The sequence below is a fragment of the Musca autumnalis genome, unplaced genomic scaffold (genome assembly GCF_047663935.1).
Source record: "Musca autumnalis isolate F117 unplaced genomic scaffold, ASM4766393v1 scaffold_1, whole genome shotgun sequence".
NCBI lineage: Eukaryota > Metazoa > Arthropoda > Insecta > Diptera > Muscidae > Musca > Musca autumnalis.
This window is the reverse complement of record NW_027411644.1, coordinates 172319769-172343639: the sequence shown is the minus strand read 5'-3', so window position 1 is coordinate 172343639 and position 23871 is coordinate 172319769. Positions and strand designations below refer to the sequence as shown.

General features: G+C 34.9%; 1 protein-coding gene across 1 annotated transcript in view; it reads right to left on the bottom strand.

The window, feature by feature from the left end:
- Lgr4 (Leucine-rich repeat-containing G protein-coupled receptor 4) overlaps nucleotides 1–23871 on the bottom strand; it is a 41302-nt gene that overhangs the window by 4596 nt on the left and 12835 nt on the right. Inside the window, exons 4-14 of the mRNA XM_073958937.1 lie at nucleotides 13135–13206; nucleotides 12985–13062; nucleotides 12850–12921; nucleotides 12666–12737; nucleotides 12532–12603; nucleotides 12322–12462; nucleotides 12193–12264; nucleotides 1268–1411; nucleotides 1090–1206; nucleotides 767–1005; nucleotides 596–710 (exon numbers count right to left, since the gene is read on the bottom strand). Coding sequence (XP_073815038.1) covers nucleotides 596–710; nucleotides 767–1005; nucleotides 1090–1206; nucleotides 1268–1411; nucleotides 12193–12264; nucleotides 12322–12462; nucleotides 12532–12603; nucleotides 12666–12737; nucleotides 12850–12921; nucleotides 12985–13062; nucleotides 13135–13206 — 1194 coding nt within the window. The remainder of the gene's footprint in view (nucleotides 1–595; nucleotides 711–766; nucleotides 1006–1089; nucleotides 1207–1267; nucleotides 1412–12192; nucleotides 12265–12321; nucleotides 12463–12531; nucleotides 12604–12665; nucleotides 12738–12849; nucleotides 12922–12984; nucleotides 13063–13134; nucleotides 13207–23871) is intronic.

Below are 23871 nucleotides of genomic sequence, written 5' to 3'. Positions count from 1 at the left end.
ATTGACCACTTTTTATGAAAAAAATTTCAAAGCATATCAAAGATGGCCATTAAATGGAATCCCCATGACTACGATGTGACTATAAGGGAATTTCAATAACCAGATTTGGCACTTCGTCCTGCTGCTCTATGAACTGAAACATGGTGTTGTTTAATGTCATTAATAGATAATTTCCCTGAGGCGGCAAAAATCTTGCCCGACTTAATTATCCCCTAAGGGACACGGGAGACTCCTCTCATATCAATCAGTGCACGCCGATTCGTATTATCTCAATGATATGGGACCTACTATTTATCGCCAAGTCCGAATTGGGTGTCTTATGACACACCGTTTGTCACCGTTGGAAAGCATGATGTTTTTGCCCGTCTGGGAATCGAACCCGGTCATTCACAGCCCACGGCGCATGTGCTTACCATTACCATTTAGTGACATATTTTTCGGTCAAGACAAGTAATCCGAGAAATTAATGATCTAGAGATGTGTTTCGCGGACAAACGTGAGAGTCCCTAGATCAATAAGCTTATGAAGCAGGGTCAGGTCCACACAAAAAATGACTGTTATAGATACAAGTAAGTAATATAATCTTGAGACTTACCTCTTCCGACGATTATCCTTTGCCTGCAGCGGTCTTACAACCGACATCAAACGGTCCCATGTGACCAGTGTCAACATAAGAGTAGATGACTGACAGCTAAATGTATTCAGGAACCCTGTAATGTGGATTTACATTAGGCAAATTATCCACAAATTAAGGAATAACACCTACCTGAAAACGCACACAATCTACTGCGACGCCATGACGCCTCATGGAATAAATAATTTCCACGAAAGCTAATATCCGCGCAGGCGATAATTCCCAAGTAAATACCCATAAGCAGATCACTTCCAGCCAAGTGTTTCAAATACAACGAATGCTCAGCATTACTCCGAGTTTTCTTGAAAAAATAACGACCGACCAAGACCAGGATGTTGCCGAAAATGGCAATAATAGCCATGGCCCAGACACTGAAGAGAGAGAGGAAGAGAAAGAGAAAACAAACAAAAATTAGAAATAATGCAGTGATACAAAGCAATTGGATGCTCACCAACCTTCCTCTTAAAATGGAATTATCCAATAAATTATAGAAACTACTAATACCATCACCATGAGGCTCACATACACGTACATGTCGAGCAGCGTGGCACAAATGGAACCATGAAAAGTATCTGAGAAAGAGTGGTATTTACTACTACATCCATGCGATTTATTGAGCACGATTGCACTTACATGTACTCCAAATTGGTCAAGTTCTTTAAAGTTCTATTATCCAAAGACTGGAAATCATTGTCGTTTAGAAAAAGTGATGTCAGATTCTCCAAACAATCAAATGCATGAACATCGAATTTTCGCAGCCTATTGTTATTTAAATGTCTACAAATAAAAATAAATAAATTAACTTTCAGTGTAAATTCCCTGACTTTGAGGTCACTGGCTCGACGAAGCTCATTACGCTCATTTGGTAATCCACCCGTCTCTGCTGGGAAATTTGGTCTCACTTAGGGTATTCGACCTGCAGGTACTTGTATAAAAAGTGGCTGCAGCAATGATGATATCCCGGAATGTCTTTTCCGCTACTCACGCATCAGAAGGATTGTGCAGTTCTCTGAAACTGTGATTGGTGAACACTCTGAAACTAGGGGAACTACTACCCAGCAAAAATCCTCATTACAAACCTCCTTTCCCACCCATTATTTTAACAAGGGCATGTCGCGCGAAGTTTCTGGTTATTTTGTAACCACTGAAATAAGTAGATACTGAGTAGATTCTCACTACTTATTTCAGTGGTTACAAAATAACCAGATATTTCGCGCGACATGCCCTTGTTAAAATAATAGGTGGGAAAGGAGGTTTGTAATGAGGATTTTTGCTGGGTAGTAGTTCGCCATTTATGCTGACGAGGGTATATACACTTTCATATGCGCAAAATGTGCCTCATCGAAATAATGGTTTTAGACCCTAAGTATGTTTGGGAGAAATGTGTTTCAGACAACTTGGAGTTGATTTAGCCATGTCCGTCCGTCCGTCTGTCTGTCTGGCTGGAGCGCACGATAACTCTCGAACGGATCAACCGATTTGGTCCATACTTTGCCCATCGTAGAATGTGTACCAGACTTAGATAATGTTTCAGTATAGACTCAATCGGCCCACTCCATCGGGTACCTCTCACACAAAATTTCGGAAAAGTTGACTTTAGGACCTGCTCTCGAATCGCTTTAATTTTTGTCGGGGCAAGTTGTATTCACTGCCCCCCATATGACGGTACAAGTTTCATCAAGGGCATGTCCATACTTCCTGAGAAAATAGCCTGAAAGGTGCAAAAAACCTCTATGACACCATGTGTAGTGGTTGGAGCGCAAGATAACTCTCGAAGTGATCTGCCGATTCGGTCCAAAATGTGGCCTTCGTAATATTTAATGCAAACTTAGTTTAAGTTCGAAGATAAGCCATATCGGTCGACTTCTTCAGGTACCTCTCCCACAAAAGTTCAAAAATGTTCGGAACTATTGTTCGCACGATAACTCTTGATGGGAGTGAACGATTTTGTCCATACTTTACACATCCTAATATATCTACCAGACATAGATCAGGTTCGAATATGGACTATATTTGTCCACTCCTTAGGGTACCTCCCACACAAAATTTTGGATAACTTCACTTTAACACCAGCTCTCGAATCACTTTGATTTTTGTTGAAGCAACTTGCATTCAATGCCTCAATTACGACAGTAAAAGTTTCTTTCAGAGGCAAGTCTATACTTCTTGAGAAAACAGCCCGAAAATTGTAAAAAACCTCGATGGCACAATAGGAGAGGAGAGCTCGAATACTGCGTTCATCTACACTTTGGATATCGTAATATTTCTTCGAATATTAGATGGAATTCTAAGGTGGTGCTTATAGGTCCACTCCTATCCCCGCAAATTTTTGAGCCAAAAAATTTGAAAACCACCTAAATACATAGGTTTTTTGTTTTGCAAAAAACGTATTTCAATCCCCACAGACTGAGGGTACATCTCTGTCGGCCTGAGATATGGACACCTTTCGCACTAACGTTTTTGTAGACTTTGTTACAACGTTATACCCATACTTTTCTCAATAATGGTCCGTCTTTTGTTTGTAGACAAGTTAAGTTCGAAGATGGGCTTTATCGGTCCACGTGTTGTTATAGCCCCCATATAAAGGCACCAACCGATTTCAGGTATTTTGACGTTTTTATTTAAATTCTCTGACCGAATTAGCTATAATTTGGCTTTTAAGGTTCGAAGTGGTCAAAAAACGTCCAAAAATTGTGGACAGAGGTCCACGTTTTGGTATAGACCCCATATAACGATCCGATTTGAGGTATTTTGACGGTTTTTGCCTCATATTAATGCCGAATCAGCAATTAAGGTTGGAAGTTGTCAAGAAACTTCTCTACCAAAAATGGTCGACATATATCCATGTTTTGGCATAGTCCCCATATAACCGCACCACCCGATTTCATTTAAGGTTCGAAGTGGTCAAAAAATTCTCTAGCAAACATTTTGGATACACCATATGACGGTACCTCCCGTATCTAGATGTTTTTACAAATAAACCTTGACGTATTGAATGAGAATTATCGAATCTTACTTTAGGTAAAGGGTATAAAAAAGACTTCATCTACCTCGGCACCGCACAGTGCGAAATATGAACACTTTAGTGGAACTTTACTAATAACTTTTAAAGGAAAGAGCGTAGATTCCTAAAATTTTGCAAAAATGTATCTTATATAAGTGGATAGTGTGGGGCTCTAATTGGGCCACATAGGCCCGCGGTTTCCCGTAGCATTCATGTAACGCCGGCTGCCGTTTTTACCTTTTACATTCATTTTTAAATGTTACAGACACATTTTCCAATGTATTTGGTTGTATATTGGCATTTTATGTTCTTCGTAGATAGAAAACCACTGTGCGTAATAATATCATCGTAGATACGCATTTTTGGTATAGCCCCTTCATGTTAGGTATTTTAAATGTTGAAGACAAAAATTGCAACCGATTTTGATGCAAATGTAAATTTTAAGATATTAGCGAATAAACATCCTCCTCACATAAAATCTGTCAACATAGGTCCATTTCTGGGTGAAGCCCCACAACCCTACACATCCATTAAGGAGTAAAATGTCAATAATTTTTTGTTTTCATTTGTAGTTATAATGTTTATTGGTCTATTTAACAGGTCTGTACCATTAATTTTATTAATAATGTCTCTCAGACAAAGTTCATGTTGGAACTGCATTACAATTTTTAACGTACATATATTGGTACTTGTACCACAGCATCCAAAAATGTTGCACTATATATAAATCACCAACATTTACAGATCAAAACTATAAAAAATTGCGAGTGGATTATTAATTTAACAGAAATCATCATTTGTTAGAATACGTGAGACCATTTATTCAAAAGTCAACAATGGCGTTCATTGCCGCGTTTACCTTCCACTTTGGAAAATGCAATTAAATGAATTTCCGAAGTCATTTAAAAAAACTTGAATTTCTTCGAAGACCGCACGTTTCCGCAGCTGTTTTATGGCTTTGCGAACAGAGGAGACTCCAAACTTTCAGACCCTATATACGAGTATCTTAACACGGAAATGTACGGAACTCACTTTTGAAATATGCACGAAAAATAAAAAAAAACATAATTTTGAAAACTTCAAAAAAAGCACTTCTTTCATATTAAAATTGCATGAAAAGAATAAGTGCCTTTTGCATTTTTTGAAAAAATTGAAAAAATGCCTCTTTGGGTTTTCATAAAACTCTTATAAAAACTCATATATTAAAAAATGTCCATTTGTGTGAATAAGCTATAATTTATATGGGAAACGGTATGGTAAAACACACATTTTTACCCATGTAATTTCAAAAAAGTTGGCTAGGCCATATCATAAGAATGATCTTTGATGAACCCGCTAAAAAGGCGTATAAACACGTCCCACATGGTGGTGCACACAGAACTGGCAGGCCAAGGCTTCGATAGAGCAAACAAGTGGAAGAAGAGATGACAAGCTGTAATGGGCCAGCTAAGTAAGTAAGTAAAGGGTATAACAATTTTGACTAGCCCTAACTTAACGCCGTTCTACTTGTTTTTTTTTTTCTTTTTGGTGTATACTGTGGTGATTTCGTCTGTCAGTGATATGTATAATTGGACCCACTCTTTATGATAACTACCCTACAAACGGCTAAACATGTACTCGGGAAACATCCAAAACTTCTCCACTACTCGTGTTATTGTTCTTATACCCTCTACCACAGTATGGAGGATATGTATATTAAGTTTGTTTCTCCGTTTGTAACGAATTGAAATAATCATTTGCGATCCTATAAAGTATATAGGGAATGATAAATATGTATCCTTATATCCAAAAATATAGCATAGCATATAGAAATTTTGCACAAAGGTATAAAGGAAAAATTGTGTTGACAAATTTTAAAAACATAAGAAAAAATAGTAATCATTCTAATCCCAAATAGGGCTTAAAAACTTTGTAATTAATCGTAGTTTTATACCAAAAAAAAAAAAAAAAATCAAGGAAATCGAAGCGGTCAGCCATTGTTAAAAATTAATTTTAAATATTAAATCACAAAAATTGCATCCAAGACCACTGTACAACTTTTTTTATTTTTTATTAAATAGCTGATAAAACAACAAAAAATACATAAAAGATGTTTTCAAATTGGACCAATATTTAAGAAGTTATGAGTATTTCTTTGCATATAGTTTTTACAGATTTCGACTTTTTTATGGCGCGATATCTCTGGAACTGTCAGTCAAAACAAATCTGAAAATATACTAAAATGTTTTGCTGATGAGCTGCATCACTGCAGCAAAAAATAAAGGAAATCGAAAACCACTTTCTGAAAAAGTGTCACATTTCACTGAGAAATTCCCATATATTCTTCAGTTGAGCTATAATTTGACATTCCTGAGCAAAAAACTTATATTCCAAAAATTATGGTCACACATAGGTCCATGTTTTGGTATAGCTTCCATAAAACGGTACCTTCCGATTTTCGGTACTTTGAGGAGCTACAATTTTTAATAAAACTAGCTGTAATTTGACATTTGAGACTCCCAGTGGTCACGAAACTTCTTCATTAAAAATCGTCAACATAGGTCCATGTTTTGGTATACCCTCCATAAAACGGTACCTCGTGATTTTCGGTACTTTGAGGGTTTTAGCTACAATTTTTAATAGAACTAGCTGTAATTTGACATTTGAGACTCCCAGTGGTTACGAAACTTCTTCATTAAAAGTAGTCAACATAGGTCCATGTTTTGGTATAGCCTCCATAAAACGGTACCTTCCGATTTTCGGTAATTTGAGGGTTTTAGCTAAAATATTTATTGGAACTAGATGTAATTCGACATTTGAGGTTCTCAGTGGTCACGAAACTTCTTCATTAAAAATCGTCAAAATAGGTCCATGTTTTGGTATAGCCTCCATAAAATGGTACCTGCCGATTTTCGGTATTTGAAGGGTCTTAGTTGGATTGTTTGACGAAACTACCCGTAATTTGACATTTGAGATTCCCTGCAGTTACAAAACTTTTCCACCTAAAATTGTCAAGATAGGTCCACACTATGATATAGGCCTCATATAAAGGTACCACCTTGATACCTGGTTGAAGACATTTTTTTAAATTAGATTATAATCTGTCCGATCTGGGTTTTCTATATCATCTGTATGAATTCATAACGAAAAACCATCAATATGATAATTATAGTGTCCAATCACAACGACAATCTGGATAAAAATTGTAAAATATGGCCCTATACCCAATATCAAAAACAAGGGCTTCTAAGAATGTTATATGTTATGCTTACAGATTTCTTTTATTTTGAGACTCCCCAGCAAAAAAAAAAATCATTACTAAGTAATGACTTTATTCAGTAAAATTTAGCAGTAGTAACTACTTACAAATATACCGTAAACGTCATTATTTTTACATGGGGATGTCATAGGAATGAAGTACTTCCTTAAATATGTTTTTTAAGTACATACTTAACCACATACCGGCAGTCGAAAAGAAGTTAAAAAGCATAGTTCTATTTTTAGAAAATAAAAAACTGAGGTGAAATTATATTCAAATTCAACACTACACATTTTTTTGTTTGTTTTTTTTTTCTTTTTCATTCGATACCTGCTAGTTTTGAACACACGAACTTCTGATTTGTAGCCAAACACACTACACACTAGTCCACTCGCACGAACAACAAGGATTGGTTTAACTCATCCATGTACATCAACATGTTTTTGTAATTTTGTAAACAAAAAACACCCATGCCGACGCTGAGCTTTGAACACACAACTCTAGAATTTGTAGAATTTGTAGTCGGACACACTAGCTCTGTGCCACCATACTCATTACTAGACATCGGATTTTAGCATGTTTTTTATTTCTTATCCGATTGGACTCAAATTTTGGATCTAGGCGTTTTGAGGGTCAATTTTTCGATATTTGCGGTCATATCAAAAATATGCAAAAAATATGCAAAATATATGCAAAAAATATGCAAAATATATGCAAAAAATATGCAAAAAATATGCTAAATATGCAAGTGTTTTTTTGACAAAAATCGTCAATTATATGTGGAAAATCATCAAAAAAGCATTCAAAATTAAGTTTTTTGACATTTAACATAGTTTTTTGCAGATTATTATGTTATTGAGACTCTCCAGATATTCCGCCACAGCAATAAATCTAGACTAACAAGACTTAAATCAGTTTTCACAAGGTGAGAAAATGTCAAATAACCCAGCATTCCTATTACAACATAATTTGCTTCCTATACAAATGTAGATAGATAATGGAAAAATTTCAAAAACTCAATCAGAAATGTCAAAATCAACATTTCCAAATATGATGATAGATTCTAATCGGCTAAAATTGTCTAGCAGAAAAACAAAGGAGCTGGAGTTAGTCATCGCTATTTTTGTTTAGATAAAAGCTCAATTTTTTCTAGTTTTTGGAAAAAGGGTTCGTTTTTTAGCGCAAAATGGGAAAAAGTACTAAAGTACCATTTACGATTCCAGGTTCTGGAATATAACTATAATTAGAAGTATACTTTTTGAATATCCACATATTTGATTTGAATATATTTTATAGTGTTTAGTCCTATATTTGTGGTCAAAAAGCTTCTTTGGAAAAACGCTCTAACTGCCGCTTTAATATTGATGACATGGTTTTAGTTTAATGCACTAAAAATACATAATTTTATATGTATATTGTAAGCATACAACCGCTTAATGCAGAATTGGGAAATGTTCACTCCTAGGCGAAAAGTAATGCATTATTTTTAGATTCACTTTTGGCAGTTGTGTTGAGATGTGTATTATTTTATTGTTGTAAAATAATTTCAGCTTAATGTCGGGTTTTGTTGTTTTCAAATTTTAAAAGCAACAAGTTTTATTTAAAGTGGGATGTAGTTAAAATTGATGTGAAGAACACCAAATGATTAGTGCAAAATGACATCACTCAGAAAAACCACACAATAGCGTAGTGGTGGTAAAATAAGTCAAACCCTTGGAATTATCTTTAACATGGCAAAACCACTCACATATTTCTGCTAGAAAAGCATTTGGAATGCTAAAAAATATAGTTCTGTCATTCCTGCTACAGGAAAACAATTTTGATAACACAGTCGAAAAGAAATTATACAATTAATTAACTTACCCCCAGTTTTTGTAACTTATTTTTGTTCGTTCGTCTATATTCGTAATAATTTAGGCATCCATAGCTCAGGTGACATACAGACTTAATTTTTTGTATATGAGTTCCATATATATATATATATATAAGAATTCCTCATTTAGAAATCAGCGCTCTGAATTTGCGCTAAGGCGAGTAAATCAATATACAAATTTTGACAATTCGTGTGAGAAGAATAAAAAATTTTACAAAAACAGGGGGTTATACCTGACCGTGTACTCGATAATTTGAACTAATTATTACAAATGTTTCGAATTTGGACAGTTGTTTAATGGAGGAGTTGCTGTATACAATTTTTCAGCAACATTTAGAAAAAATTGTCGAGTACAAGGATATAACACCTTTTATAACACATTAGTCTTGTTGTCTAGGATATAAATAAAATATTAAGAAAAATATTCGCCGCAATATTGTCATTAAAGTTGCCAAAGGCACTATACACCTAAAAGGCAAAGATTTCAAGGAATCTTAATTTTCAGAAAAAATGAAATTTCAAACCTGTCCCGTGTTTGGCTTACATCCTGATGTATACTTTAAAAACGTCATATTTCTAGCTCTACTTTCACAATCTGATTGGCGTTTTCTGTAATTTGGGAAAATTGTGTTTTGTTGCATGGTAAATTGGTAAAAAGTAAGGAAAGGAACAATTACGGGCAATGCCAATAAAAATGTCCGGATTGACGTATAAAAAAATCTCACTATTTTTAATACTTAGAGTACGTAGAGTATTATATAACTACCACGAATTATTTAATCATAGAAAATAAATTATTTTCTTTACTATTCGTTAATCCGGACAATTTGAAAGCCGAAACCTGTGGGGTAGGGATTATCGAGATTATACTGTATATATGGGTGCAATATCCAAATCTGAATCGATTCTTACCAAAATAAACAAGGATCGCCCTAGGGCAAAAAAATCTCCAATTTTTATGCGAATTGGTCTATAAATGTGACCTGTACTTTGTTTTCAAAATGACCTGGCCAGATGGATAAGTGCGAATCTATGCAGATAATAAAAAGGAACTGTGGGTCTATTTTGTTTCCTTTTGCATGTTGCAAACTCATTCACTAAGACATAATACCCTTAGGGTATTAAAATATTGTTATCAGTGCAATCATGAGTAAAATTCCGTGCATAATTTGTTTCCTTTCCCAAATGTCACAATTTTTTTCCATATTTATGCCCAAAAAGGGAATATTTTTGTCGATTCGACTAGAATATGCCATCATGAAGCGAATCTAGTAGCTTTCAACTTTTAACAAATATTGATTTTAAAAGAGTTTCTAAAATTATTTTCCGTGCGGAAAATTCGGAGGGAAATATTCATGATTGCCCTGTATATGTTTTTATATGTTATATGTTGTTAGTAAAATATGAAAGATTTTATGTAATATTCAATATTGTCTTAGTCTTAATTTCTAGCTCATTTGATATTCTGTCAGACAATTTGGCCGAGCAGAAACCATCAACATATTTGGATACGTTCATTTTGACATTTCTGATTGAGTTTTTGAACAAATTTGTATTAGAAAGCAACTTATGTTGTAATAAGAAGGCTGGGTTATAGAAAATTTTCTAAGTCTTTTAGTCCAGATTTATTGCTGTGGCGGAATAATAAATAATAACATAATAATCTGCTAAGAAATCGACGTTTAACGACAATAAACTTAATTTAGAACACTTTTTGATGACTTTCCAAATTTAATTTGACCACTTTCGTCAAAAAATTAGTTGCATATTTTCCATATTTTTTGCATATTTTGCATATTTTTTGCATATTTTGCATATTTTTTGCATATTTTGTATATTTTTTGCATATTTTGTGCATATGCAAAATATGCAAATATGCAAAAAAATAAAAAATATGAGCCTGTCATTGCATTCAGTTTTCTTCAAAACGAATTTTGGTCCAATCAGAATTTTCGTATCTTTATTAATAAAAAATATGCAAATATGCAAAATCCGATGTCTACTCATTACTTAGTAAGTAAGTAGTAAGTAAGGAAGTAACTTGTTATGTGTAAAATGTTATATATACTGCCTGATAATGCGGAGTGTAATGAGCACTCATTACCCGGTAATGCAAGAAGTAATGACATGTGCATACCAAATTTTTACTGGGTCGTAGTAAAATTTCATTTGGAACATTTCTTTTTTCCCAAAAAGTGAAGGATTTTGCTAGATTTTGATGCAGTATGGAATTATGTAAAATTAACAGTCGAAAATGAAAACAAATAATTTCAGCCTAAAATATATAAATTTGTAATCTAATTTTCTTAAGAAAATAGTATAACTACATACATTGTTTATTCAGAAACTCATGGTGAAATTTTGTGTAAAATTGTTAATCTTTTGACACTTTTCACCTAGAACCATGTTTCATATAACTTTCACGTATCAACTCGAAAAAAGAAGGAAAAAATGTCATCTAAAAACAATGGAAAATATTTTCATGTTTTTCAGCAAAATGTATACTGATATTTTTTAATGATATATAATGTAAATAGACATTTAATTTCTTTGGTGATCCATAGTGAAATTTGATTAAGAATATTTTTGTCTTTGACGTCATCTTTCTAAAATTATGTTTTGTGGGACCATTTTGAATAAACTCAGATGAAGTCTGACTTTAACCCTAAAACGTGTTTTTCATTTTTAGAGATTCCTGGCGATTAGATAAGATCTACAGATTTGGTTTATTGTGAGACCTATGGTTCAATTTTATGACGAACAATTTTGTAGAATATTTGGATTTGATATGATCACATTTTAAAGGAGTTTTTGAAAGATTTTCGAAATAGGACAAAAAACCCCTTTGATGAACCGCATGAGGATTAATTTTTTTTAGAAAAATATGCCCCACTTCCTCCTCAGTAAAGTCGCCAAAGACACCATATGCCTAAAATGCAAGTATTCCAAGATATCTTTACTCAAATATTTCAGAAAGACTAGAAATGGGCGGAACTTGTCCCGCCTACTTTATTTACTTTCCGATGTAAACTTTAAAAACGTCGAGACACGCGTCTCATATTTTAAGCTCTACATTCATAATCTACTCAGTTTTCCTTGTCATTTGTTTGTTGTCGCACAGTGCTGTTTAATTTAGGCAATTGGGGTATCAGTGGTCGAAAAATCTTTGCACCTAACATTATGGACATAATGACGACTTTATACTAGTTTTACATTCACATGCTGAGTGTATTTAGCTATCGGTAAAGCCTACTAATTCTCTTTTACTTTCTAGATTTAACCTCGCTAAAACATAATGAAACGGTTGGTTCAATTATTATCAATTATTGAATTATTATCAATTATTGAAGCTTTTATATAGTCTTAATATGATTTTTAGGTATTCCACAGTATTTGTTACAATTGTATATGTATTTAATATTAATTACTAATTAATAACTTACAATCCTTGCAAGAGATGCAATGGACAAAATGTTTGTCCTTGTATTTCAGTCAGTTGATTTCCCGTTAAAAACCTAAAACGAAATCGTAATAATATTTTCATTTCTTTTAAAAATCTCTCCATTACTCACAAATATCTTAGGTTAGGGAATCCAAAAGTATTCTTCTCAATATGAGTGATTTGATTATCCACCAGGAAAAGTGTCTGTAGATTTTTCATTGTTGGAAACATCATTGGGCCCAAGTAGCTGAGATAGTTGTTATTGAGGTGTCTTAAAGAAAGATGTTGAAAAATTGCATATACTTAAAAGCGTGATATTTTTCTGATGTGCTCAACTTACAGAACTTTTAAATTGATTAGAGGTTCAAAAACTTTCGCTCTTATAGTAGTTATTTGATTGTTGCGCAAATCTCTATAGAGAAAATTATGCTTAGTAAAATAAATATCCTGTTTACAAAGTCAATCTATACTTACAACTCGATTAACTCACCCAAATTTTGAAAGTTATTGTCATCTAAATGTTCTATACGGTTACCCGAAAGAATTCTGGAATTGTAAAGAATTTTAAAGGTTTTGTTTTGATTAGAATCTAGGAGCTAAATGCATAAACGTACATATATCTGATGTAGTGTATTACAACTAAGAAGTACATACTTACAGAGTATTTAGCACATTTCCCGGTGTAAAAAGATTTCCAGAAATACTTTCAATTCGATTTTCATCTAAATATCTGCAAGAGAAAACGGTAAAGATAATGGCTAAATAATTATGCCAGTTTTTGCATAATACATACAAAGTTTTGATTGGAATGAACGACAGTCTTTGGAATGCTTCAACAGACAATGTGGAAATGCCACAAAACTTTAATACTCTGCAAGATACAAATAAAAAATATACAGTTACATTTATTTAAAAAATTCAAATTCAATTACTATGTACTTACAAAATTTCAGTCATTGGTAAGTTCTCCATAAAGGTGCTACTAATATTGGTAAAGCTGTTGCCCGTTAGGTCTCTGTCCAGATAAAAAAAAAACAGGGGAAGGAAGAAATAAAATTTAATTCAAATAAGAGCAAAGACTATTTTCAACATTTCATAAAAATCGAATAATACAGGTCCATGCGAGGTCTGTCATTTTCGTGATTTACAAATGTTAGATTTTCGCTTTTATCCGTTATGTACATATGTCTATACACGCAGAAAAATAAATGTTAGAAATATGTTTGGATCCAAACAAATATTTGTTTGGGACTGATTGCAAACAAATATATGTTTGGATCCAAACATAATTTATTTGGTGTCTAAACAAATATATGTTTGCAACATTTTGAACATATATCAATTTTATTTGATTGGGTACCAACATATTTTTTATGTTAGAACATATATTTTATGGGTGGACAGGGGATTTTTGTCAAAGAGAGTAACAATAGGGCTCTCGCAGCTGTGGAATTCTGTTTTATAATAGAGAGCTGTGTGTATGGTGTAATAGGAGACGCTGAAGCTTTGGTGGTGTATATGCGGTAAAGCACGTGTTTTTCGTGCTTTGTTGTTGTTAACCAACGTAGCAAGCGCAGAGGAAAAGAAAAATGGTATTAATTATGATGTTCTTTTTTCTTCAGTTTTCTGAAAACAATGGTTGAGTAAAGCCGGTAAGTGAGTGAATAAATCAGTGTTTGTCTTTTCTTAAATAAATGAAACTTTTTAGTAAATTAAATGCCCAATACATTTTATAATTGAATCAAAAAATTGAATGGAAATATTTTAGTGGACAAGGAAGAAATCGCATTTAATATTGGTAATTACATCAATACATTTTTCATATACCTACATACAAACATACATAAATACATATGTATCTTAGAAGTATGGATGTACCTATGTATTACATTAATTTGATTCCAAATGCCGATTTCCCGCTGATGATTTCAACGTTGAGGAAAATGTGTTTTATTTCACAACTATGGAGAAGCGTTCAACAAGCTTTCTATATAATTTTTGCTTTTTAAAAGTGCGACTTTTTATAAATTCATTCATTTTTCCTGTTATGTATTTCTTTGATTTTTTATGTACCTATGTGTACGATTTTAATGCCAAAATTGGAGAGGAGAATATCATTGGCCCAACAGTCGTAAAATTCAGTCTCCACAATGAAACATCTGACAGTGGTTTGAGGCTGATAGACTTCGCAGCGGCAAAAAACATGGTAGTTAGCAGCACCACATTTAAACATCTCGACATTCATAAGGGCACCTGGCTGTCTCCAGATCAGAAAACAAGAAATAAAATTGATCACGTTGTGGTAGATGGAAGACATTCATCGAGCGTGTTGGATGTGCGTTCGTTCCGAGGAGCAAACATATACTCGAACCACTACCTTGTTGCAGCAAAGGTACGCACCCGGTTAAACGTAGCAAACAAATTACGAACGGACACAACACGAAAGTTAGACATCGGTAAGCTGCAATCACAACATATAGCCACAGCATATTCCAATCAACTAGCCCAATTGCTTAATAAAAGTACTCCTCATCCCGATAACATATCAGCGCAATGGCAAAGTATTGAGTAAAGACAGCAATAAACCGGCTGGAGAATAATAAGGCAACAACCAGTCGAGCTGTTCAAAACCGGAAGCGACACGTTGATAAGGTGTATTCATCAGCTAGTTAGCACCATCTGGCAGGAAGATCGAGTACCCGAATATTGGAACCTGAGTATCCTGTGCCCCGCCCACAAGAAAGGAGATAAGACTGTATACTCTAACTATAGGGGCATAAGACTACTCCTGATTGCCTACAAGATCGTGTCAGGGATATTGTGCGAACGACTAAAGCCTATGGTCAACGAGATAATTGGGCCATACCAATGCGGCTTTAGACCTGGCAAGTGCACCATTGACCAGATATTTAACCTGCGGCAAATCCTGGAAAAGACTCAAGAGATGCAGATCGACACGTACCATCTTTTTGTAGATTATAAAGCAGCCTTCGACAGCCCACTACGTTCAAAGGTATTCCAGGCCATGTCTGAATTTGGTAACCCCGCAAAGCTCATTCGGAAAGCGAAACAATAAACAGAGAGAAATTGAGATCTTTTCTTAGTTCGGCCTATAGAACAAATATTCTGTTAAGGGCCAGTCAAGTAAGTAAGTATGTGTCTGTTGTTGCTTTTGCCTTTTTTCTATGCCTTTTAATAAACCGCCACCATTTACATATCGCTCATTTACTCAAAGAGTGACACATCACGAAAAAAACAGTTTCGAGAAAAACGCGTTTTAAGTTAGCAGTTGAAATTTGACTTCTCCACTTAGAAAGATTATTACACAAAAACTAAAATAACTACTTGGACCATATTTTGCAAACATGTAGCAAGATACCAGTGCTAAATTTCTATGCAAGATTAAGCATGATTTGAAGTGTTATAGTGATTCATAAACTGAAAAAACGTTTGTGTTGATTTATGCGAAACTCGTAGTAAATGAGTTGTAACTCGTCGAGTTTTAGAGATATCAGTATGAAAATTTGACACAAGATGAAGTTGAAGTCGTAGAAAAAACAGAAATTGCTAACTCAGAATATGTATTTTTTGAGTTATGCCACTCTTTGAGTAAATGAGCGATATGTGTGTATATGTTTGAGATAGCTATTAAGAATAAATTTCAATGTGTTTCATACTGACATTTACGCTCCCTTGCTCTCAGAAAGCGTCCACTGGTGCATGTGTTTGTTTTTATTGTGGCTTTTGGGTTTGTATTTGTTTGCACCAAACAAAAATTTGTTTGCACCCAAACATGAAATTTGTTTGCACCCAAACATCTAATTTGTTTACATCCAAACATATAATTTGTTTGTACCCAAACATATATTTGTTTGCAGGACCCAAACATATGTTATGTTTGGGACTGATTGCAAACAAATATATGTTTGCTGCAAAATATGTTTGGGACGTATGTTAGAGAGGCGTTTTTTTTTTCTCCATATATACATATGAGGAGGTTCAAAGTTTCGGCCATTCGGCTACTCAATTTGTAAGTTATAATGCTCACATTGAGCTTTTCGGCCATTATCTCAGAAAGTATGGATTTACATCCGAAAATATTTCTTCCAAACATACTTGGGAATTATGACCGTGAAGCAAACGGAAACATTACCCCAATGAATATTTTTCATAATTTCAAAATTATTATTTTGCTTAATTTCGAAATTTACAATTATTTTCTATTGATATGTTATACATTTTAGAGAAAAAAAAGAAGTGAAGAGAATTGGGAATTGCACATTTTAAAAGGCTTAATTGCCAAAAAGTCATGAATTCTCTACAAAATCCTGCAGATTTAAAAAATATGTCAGAATTTGTCAGAAGGAGTTCGGAGAAGTTTCGCCAGAGTACGGTATTCGGCGAAGACATTCCGTATACATTAGGGTTATAACTTTTTCTCATTTTTGCAAATATCAAAAAAATACAATCACATTTCCTCTACCGTTAAAAAGGTTAAGTAGGTGCCGCTAGGCTTTTTGGAGATGGACTTGCCTCCGAAAAAATTGTACCCGAAGGACTGCACCGATATAGTCCATATTCCAACCTGATACATGACTAGATGAAATAATACGATGTGCAAAGTTTGAACCAATCAAAAACTCGTTGATATAACAGAGGTGCAGGCAAGAAGTTGTTGATTCTAAGACAGGGTCGCGCTGTCTTTGCAAAGAAGTATAGTGAGCAGTGTTGCCGTTCGAAAAAAATTTTTCGGCCCAAAATTGTCCTAAAAACGGCCCAAAACGACATAAAACGGCACAACATTAAAAATTAAAAGAAAAATATATATTTCTCGTAGATACCTTTTATTAAAAATCGAAAAAATATTGTCTATTTTTACGTAACCCTGCGTTTACAAATGCCAGTATTGGTAAGACAATAGCAAAAATATAAACCTTTTTCACAAATACATTTATAAATTTTTAAATATGTATAGAGAAAAGTATGAATGTATTGGTGAAAATGGTTTGTAACTTTGCTATTGTCTTGCCAATACTGTCAGTGTGTAAACGCCTAGTTAAGGTAGTATGCTGCAAAAAATTGTCTGAGATATAATGATTGAAAGCCAACAATTTATTGTGATTTGAATGTAGCATATAAACTTTAAGTGCGTGTTTCTCGAAATGGCGTTTTTGAAGTCGGTGTCAACGATAGCTCTAAAACGAATTGACCGATCTTCATATGACCGTATTATATTATTCATGTGAGCTTATTAAATACATAAAACGATGGCCTTTAAGCGACACAGATTAAGAAATTATTTTGCCCAATTTTTTGACAAAAGCAGTCAATTTTTTTCGTAAAAATCGAAATTTTGACTTTGACAGCTCAAAATTTTTTTAAAAATATTTTTTTAATTCTGTTTTATTAGGGTCCTAAAACGCTTACAAAAATATACTATGATCGGCCCATCCGTTTTCGAGCTATCGTTGGCACTGCAAAACGCAGATAGCCATTTACCTCAAGAATATGCACTATTTTCAACAACAAAAATTCCAAAGGTATTATAAGATGTGCTCTTTGAGATGAAAGAAAGTACAGTTTCACCGAGTCTTAGCAAATTCCAAACTGTTTATAAAAAAAGACAATTTGAGTTGTCACTCGGATATAAATAGGATAAACCTGAACTATCTGCTTGAAATTCATCCTTAAGTTGTAAAAAAATATATGCCAAAAATAGAAGAAAAAACCCCTAGCTTGGCATGATTCCGTTGCCACCAAATTATTATGAAATTTTTTTTTAGTTATGAACACAATCCATGAATATTTACAAAATACTTAAGCACCATGAAAAATATATTTCAAAACCCGGGTAACTTAAAGTTAAAAGTGACCTTTAAACTACTAGGAGCACCTTCTTGGCATTGAGTTTTAATGTGAAAATTATATTTTTAATGCCACTGTTTATTTACAAACCTTTTTTTCCTTTTTCGTTAGAAATAATAAGATAAGTTTATTTGTGTGTTTAACACTTTTCAAGATGTAGTTTTATTTGTAATTCAAGATGTGGTGTGTGTGTGTATGTATGTACAATATGTTTAGGTTTTAATTCAATGTAGTTTTTAGTTAGCAAAATTTAAGTTTTTAATTTTTATCTAGCCAGCAAGTTTTAACTAGAGGTAAGTTTAAGTTTAAGTAATTTAAGTAAGTAAGTTTAGGCAATTTTTAATGCAAAGGGAATGTGCAATTTCTAGGATAAGTTTATTAGTGCAATATTTTAGTTTAAGTAGCAAATTTAATTTGGCTTTTATTTAATTCAATTTGTACTCTTTGTTTGTGTAACTTTGTGTTTTATTTTAATAACAATTTGTGTTCAATGTTTAACTTTGTGTTGTTAATATAACAAAATGTAGCTTTGTGTTTTTTATCTTTTTGTTCTTATTGTTTAACAATGTGTTTATCGTTTTGATGTTTAAACTTATAATCTTGTGTTGTGTGTAACTTTCACTGGTGGGAGGAATCGCTCGCTTTAATGATCACTGACGGACTGGATCATCGCTGCTCTTTGTACGGCTTTTAATGTTGACAAATTCCAGGATTCATTGGAAGGAGAGCAATAGGTTGATAGTTAGCGGCCGCAGTTTGTTTGTATATGTGTATATATGTAAAAATTTACATAGTGCGGACCGCTAATCAATTTTGAAGAAAATAACTTTACAGTGCTGCTCATAAGTATGGTCAGAGACCATACATTCTCCGCCCCCAAGACTTAGTGCTTAAATCATCCTTCTAGTTGACTGGCAGGTTGCGTATTGGTATGCTGCAATCTGGAAAAAAACGAGAAGCAGTACAATGTTCTTTTTTTAAAAAAAGGGGTCCGACTAATTAGTCGGAAAATAGCTTGACCACCTTCGTTATGGGTCGGCTGATGTTACCACCAGCAGTCTTTATGTCTACCACCCTTACGTTTTGGTCGATACCCTTGTGGGTCTTTATAATTCGTCCTAACTTCCAATCAGTTGGAGCTGAACGTTCATCCTTAAGTACAATTAAATCACCCTCCTCAAGATTGTCTTTTTGATACTTCCATTTAGTACGTCAATGGAGCTCATGTAGGTATTCAGTTTTCCATCTATTACAAAAATATTGGGAGATAATTTTCAAACGCTTCCACCTATTGACAATGCTAACATCTTGGTCGGAAACATCGGGTTCAGGTGGGGCTAAAATTGGCGTACCGACTAAGAAATGACCTGGGGTCAGAGGCGACAAATCGCTAGGATCCTCACTAGCTGGACTTAAGGGTCTTGAATTAAGACAAGCTTCGATTTTCGACAAAATTGTGGAAAATTCTTCGAAGGTAAAAGTCATTTTTGGTATGCATTTCTTCAAATGTGTCTTGAAAGACTTCACGCCGGCCTCCCACAAACCGCCCATGTGTGGAGCGCCGGGTGGAATAAACTTCCAATCGAGATTTTGATGGGAATTTTGTACAATCGCCTTATTTTGTAATTCTTTCATGAACAAGAGTCTGTCTTTCTTTAGGACATCGACTGCTCCAACAAAATTAGTTCCGTTGTCGGAGTATACACAAGATGGGCATCCACGCCTACTAATAAATCTGGAGAATGCCGCTAGGAATGACTGAGTCGAGAGGTCACTAGTTGGTCCGAGGTGTATGGCTTTCGTAGCAAAGCATACGAAAAGGCAGACATATCCCTTTGTAATAAGAAATGCTCTTCCCGTAAAATTTCGTATACTGAAGGGTCCCGCAAAATCTACGCCAGTGTTAGTAAAGGGTCTAGATAGCAAAGTTCTTTCAGGTGGGAGTGAAGCCATAATTTGATTCTCTGTTCGTCGCTTATACAGAATGCAGACTCGGCAATTCCGAATAGTCTTTTTGATCAGTGATTTGAGTCTGGGTATGCAAAAACCGGATCTCAAAGCTCTCAACATCAATTGGTTCCCACCGTGTAAAGTCACCTTGTGAGTGTGTTCGACTAGTAAAGTAGTAAATCTCGCATTGTGCGGAAGAATGATTGGGTGTCGTTCTTCGAAAGTGAGTGCTGGCGATTGAACCAGTCTACCATGAGCTCGCATAATACCCTTTGGATCTAAGTATGGGTTAAAAGATAGCAAAGGACTCTTTGGAGGAATTCTGGATCTTTTCTCTAATGCTTGAAACTCTTCTGGGAAAAAGAACCGTTGGGTGCGAATTATACTGGCACGTTTGCCGGCCTGAATTTCATCAGCAGTAAGCTCAACTTCAGAAGTTAGAGGGTTTTGTCTACAAACAAGGGTGTTTTTCCAAAATCTGAGTGCTTGCGCATATGCTCTGTATACTCTTGTTAACGAAGATATGTTTCTCATGGGGTCTTTTTCCGTCATTTCTTCCATATTTAGCATCAGCACTTTCGATGTTTTCGCTTCCAGTGTAACTTCGCAAATTTCTTTCGATGGCCAACTATTTTTCGGTAATTTTAACCAATCTGGCCCATTCCACCAGAGTTGGTAATTATTAAGCTCGCAGGGTGAGCATCCACGACTAGCAATGTCCGCTGGGTTATCCTTAGAGTCAACGTGGGCCCAATTTTCTATTCCAACATTTTCTAAAATTTCAGATACACGGTTTCCCACAAACGTTGACCAGTGGCAAGGGGGTTTTCTCAGCCATGCGAGGACAATGGTTGAGTCTGTCCAAAAGTGAACGTTAAACTTTGGAATTTGGAGATTGCTTAATATTGTTGATGCCAATTTTGATAAGAGAACAGCTCCACAAAGTTCGAGTCTGGGTAGCGATATCTTCTTAATTGGGGCAACTCTTGTTTTAGCAGTTAGCAAAGATATTTTTATTTCATTATTTGTGTCTCGGGTTCTGATGAATAATGCTGCTGCATATGCGCTCTCAGACGCGTCACAGAATCCGTGAATTTCCACGTCATTGCCTGGAGAGTAATTTATCCACCGTGGAATCTTTAAATGCTCAATGTCTCCGCTATTCTTAACAAAGTTCTGCCAGTTCATAAGAGTAATTGCCTTCAATATGTCATCCCAGTTAATCTTGTCCAACCAAATCTGCTGCATCACTAATTTGGCGACAACTACAATGGGAGCAAGCCACCCACATGGGTCGAACAGTTTCGCAATTGTCGATAGGACTTCTCTTTTTGTGTAAGATGTTTTAATTTCCATTGCGGGTGGTGTGAATGAGAAAAAATCACCAGAAATATTCCATTTTATTCCAAGTGTCTTTGTGGAGGCAGCATCGGAAATATCGAGTGAATTAACTGGATTTAGTTGTTCTTTGGCCAGATCCTTTATTATTTTTGGGTCGTTAGCTGTCCATTTCATCAGCTCAAAGCCAGCCGATTCCATAGCAGCCGTTAACTCTTTGCGAGATTTAATAGTATCTTCTATTGAATGACCTCCTGCTAGTACGTCGTCAACGTATAAATTTTCCAAAATAACTTTTGAGGCAACTGGGTATGTGTCTTTTGTATCTTCAGCTAATTGTATAAGTGTTCTAAGCGCCAAGAAGGGTGCGCAGTTTACGCCAAAGGTAACAGTTTGTAATTCGTAATCCTCTATGGGGTCAGACGGAGATTTCCTGAATAATATTCTTTGAAATTTTGTTTGAGTAGGATCCAATAATATCTGCCGGTACATCTTGGTAACGTCGGCATTATAAACGTATCGGAAAAATCTCCACTTCAATACTTGCAATACGATGTCTTGCTGTAAAACTGGACCAGCATACAGGATATCATTCAGATTTCGTTTATTTGAAGTGGGACATGATGCATTGAAAACAACTCGCAATTTTGAAGTAATCTTTTCGGGTCTAATTACTGCATGGTGCGGTAGATAGTAGTTTGGAGTCTTGGAGATATCATTTGGAGAAATTTTTCTCATGTGTCCCAGCTCAAGGTATTCAAGAATTGTACTATCATATGTTTCCTTAATTTCTGGGGTCTTCATGAGCTTTCTTTCCATCCGATAAAATTGAGCTAGAGCAATATTTCTTGAATCTCCAAGTTCTTCGCATTTTTTAAAGGGAAGGGTCACTATGTAACGCCCTTCCTTATTTCTTTTAGTAGTATCCAAGAAGTTTTGCTCACAAAATGCATCTTCATCTGATCTCAAAACTTGTTTTGGGGTCTCCTCCACCTCCCAAAAACGTGTTAAAATTTTCTCAATTGATATGGTATTGCAAAGTGATATTTGTCTCTTCTTTTGAGATTCATCCTTCAAGGGTCCGCCAATTATCCATCCAAAAACTGTTTTTTGGGCCAAAAGAGATCCAACTGACTTCATAGGTGTTCCAATTGTAAATATAAGGGGTCCTATGTCCATCCCTATTAGGAGATCAACTGGTTGGCTGACGTAAAATTTCGGGTCTGCTAATTCCAAGTTCTTAGCATCGCGCATTTGTGTTTTTTCTAAAGTATATGGTGGTAAATTTGAAGGCAAAGATTTCAAAACAGGAGCCCAAACTTCCAGTTTAAAATTTGGGTCAAGCTTAGATCGTAGTTTAAAAACGCATGCTTTAGCAGAAGTTTCCGAAATGAGTTGGTTTATTCCAGTAACATGAACAAGATTTCGTTTTGTTGGCAAACTTAAACGATTTTTTAACTTCTCAGTAATGAACGTGGATTGTGATCCTGAGTCAATTATCGCACGAGCATCGTAATAATGACCATTAGCCTCAATTTGTACTATGGCTGTGAAAAGTAAAGTGTCTCCGGGATGTTGATCTCTATTTCCACCATCCTGGAGAGTCAAAGTTGTAATATTTTCTGGTTCTTGGTTTGTTGTGGACTGTATAAGTGTCGTAAGAGCTGCAGCACTGGTACTAGGTCGTGCTTCCTCTTGAACTGTAGTTTGTATTGCAGACAGGGTCTCCTTTCCCTTGTGTAACAAAGTATGGTGTGTCAAATTACAAGTTCTGCATCCAAAGCGGCTTTTGCATTCTTTCACGCCGTGATTAGCAGATAAGCAATTATAGCAAAGATGTGAGATTTTCACAACATGAATCCGGTCATTCACGTTTTTAGCCAGAAACTGTGGGCAATCTCGTATAAAATGATTGGCTTTGCAAATTTGACACGAATTTTGATATTGTGTCTTGGGTTGCTGAGGAGCATTTGCATTTAATTTACCCGTTGAACTCTGAACCTTTTGGTTTATATTAGTTTGAAAGCTGCTTGTGAACTTAATTTTCTTCGAATTATCTTGTCTGTATGGAGTTTGTTGATTTTGTTTCGAAAAACTGGGCCTTATGTTTCCGACCGATTCCAAAGTTTTGAATTTGTGGGTCAAAAAATTATTGAAACCGTTCCACGTTGGCAGTGTCTTACAATCTTCAAGAGTATTTTCGAATTCTTCTAAAAATGTTCTTGGAAGTTTGCTGGAACAAATATATGTTAATATTGGGTCCCATCCTGAAACTTCAACCTTCAGAGTCTCCAAAGTTTGAATGCAGCTATTCACCGTTCGCTGTAATTTTTGAATGCTGTGACTTGAGTCGGAAGTAACATTTGGTAAATTGAATAAAATTTTCAGTTGCTCGTTCACCTGCATCCTCTTATTTTCATATCTGTCGGTTAAAATCTTCCAAGCTAGCTCAAAACCATCATTTGTAAGAGGAACATGGCTTATTAATTCTCTTGCTTCGCCAGCAGTCTTCTGAGTCAAATGAAAA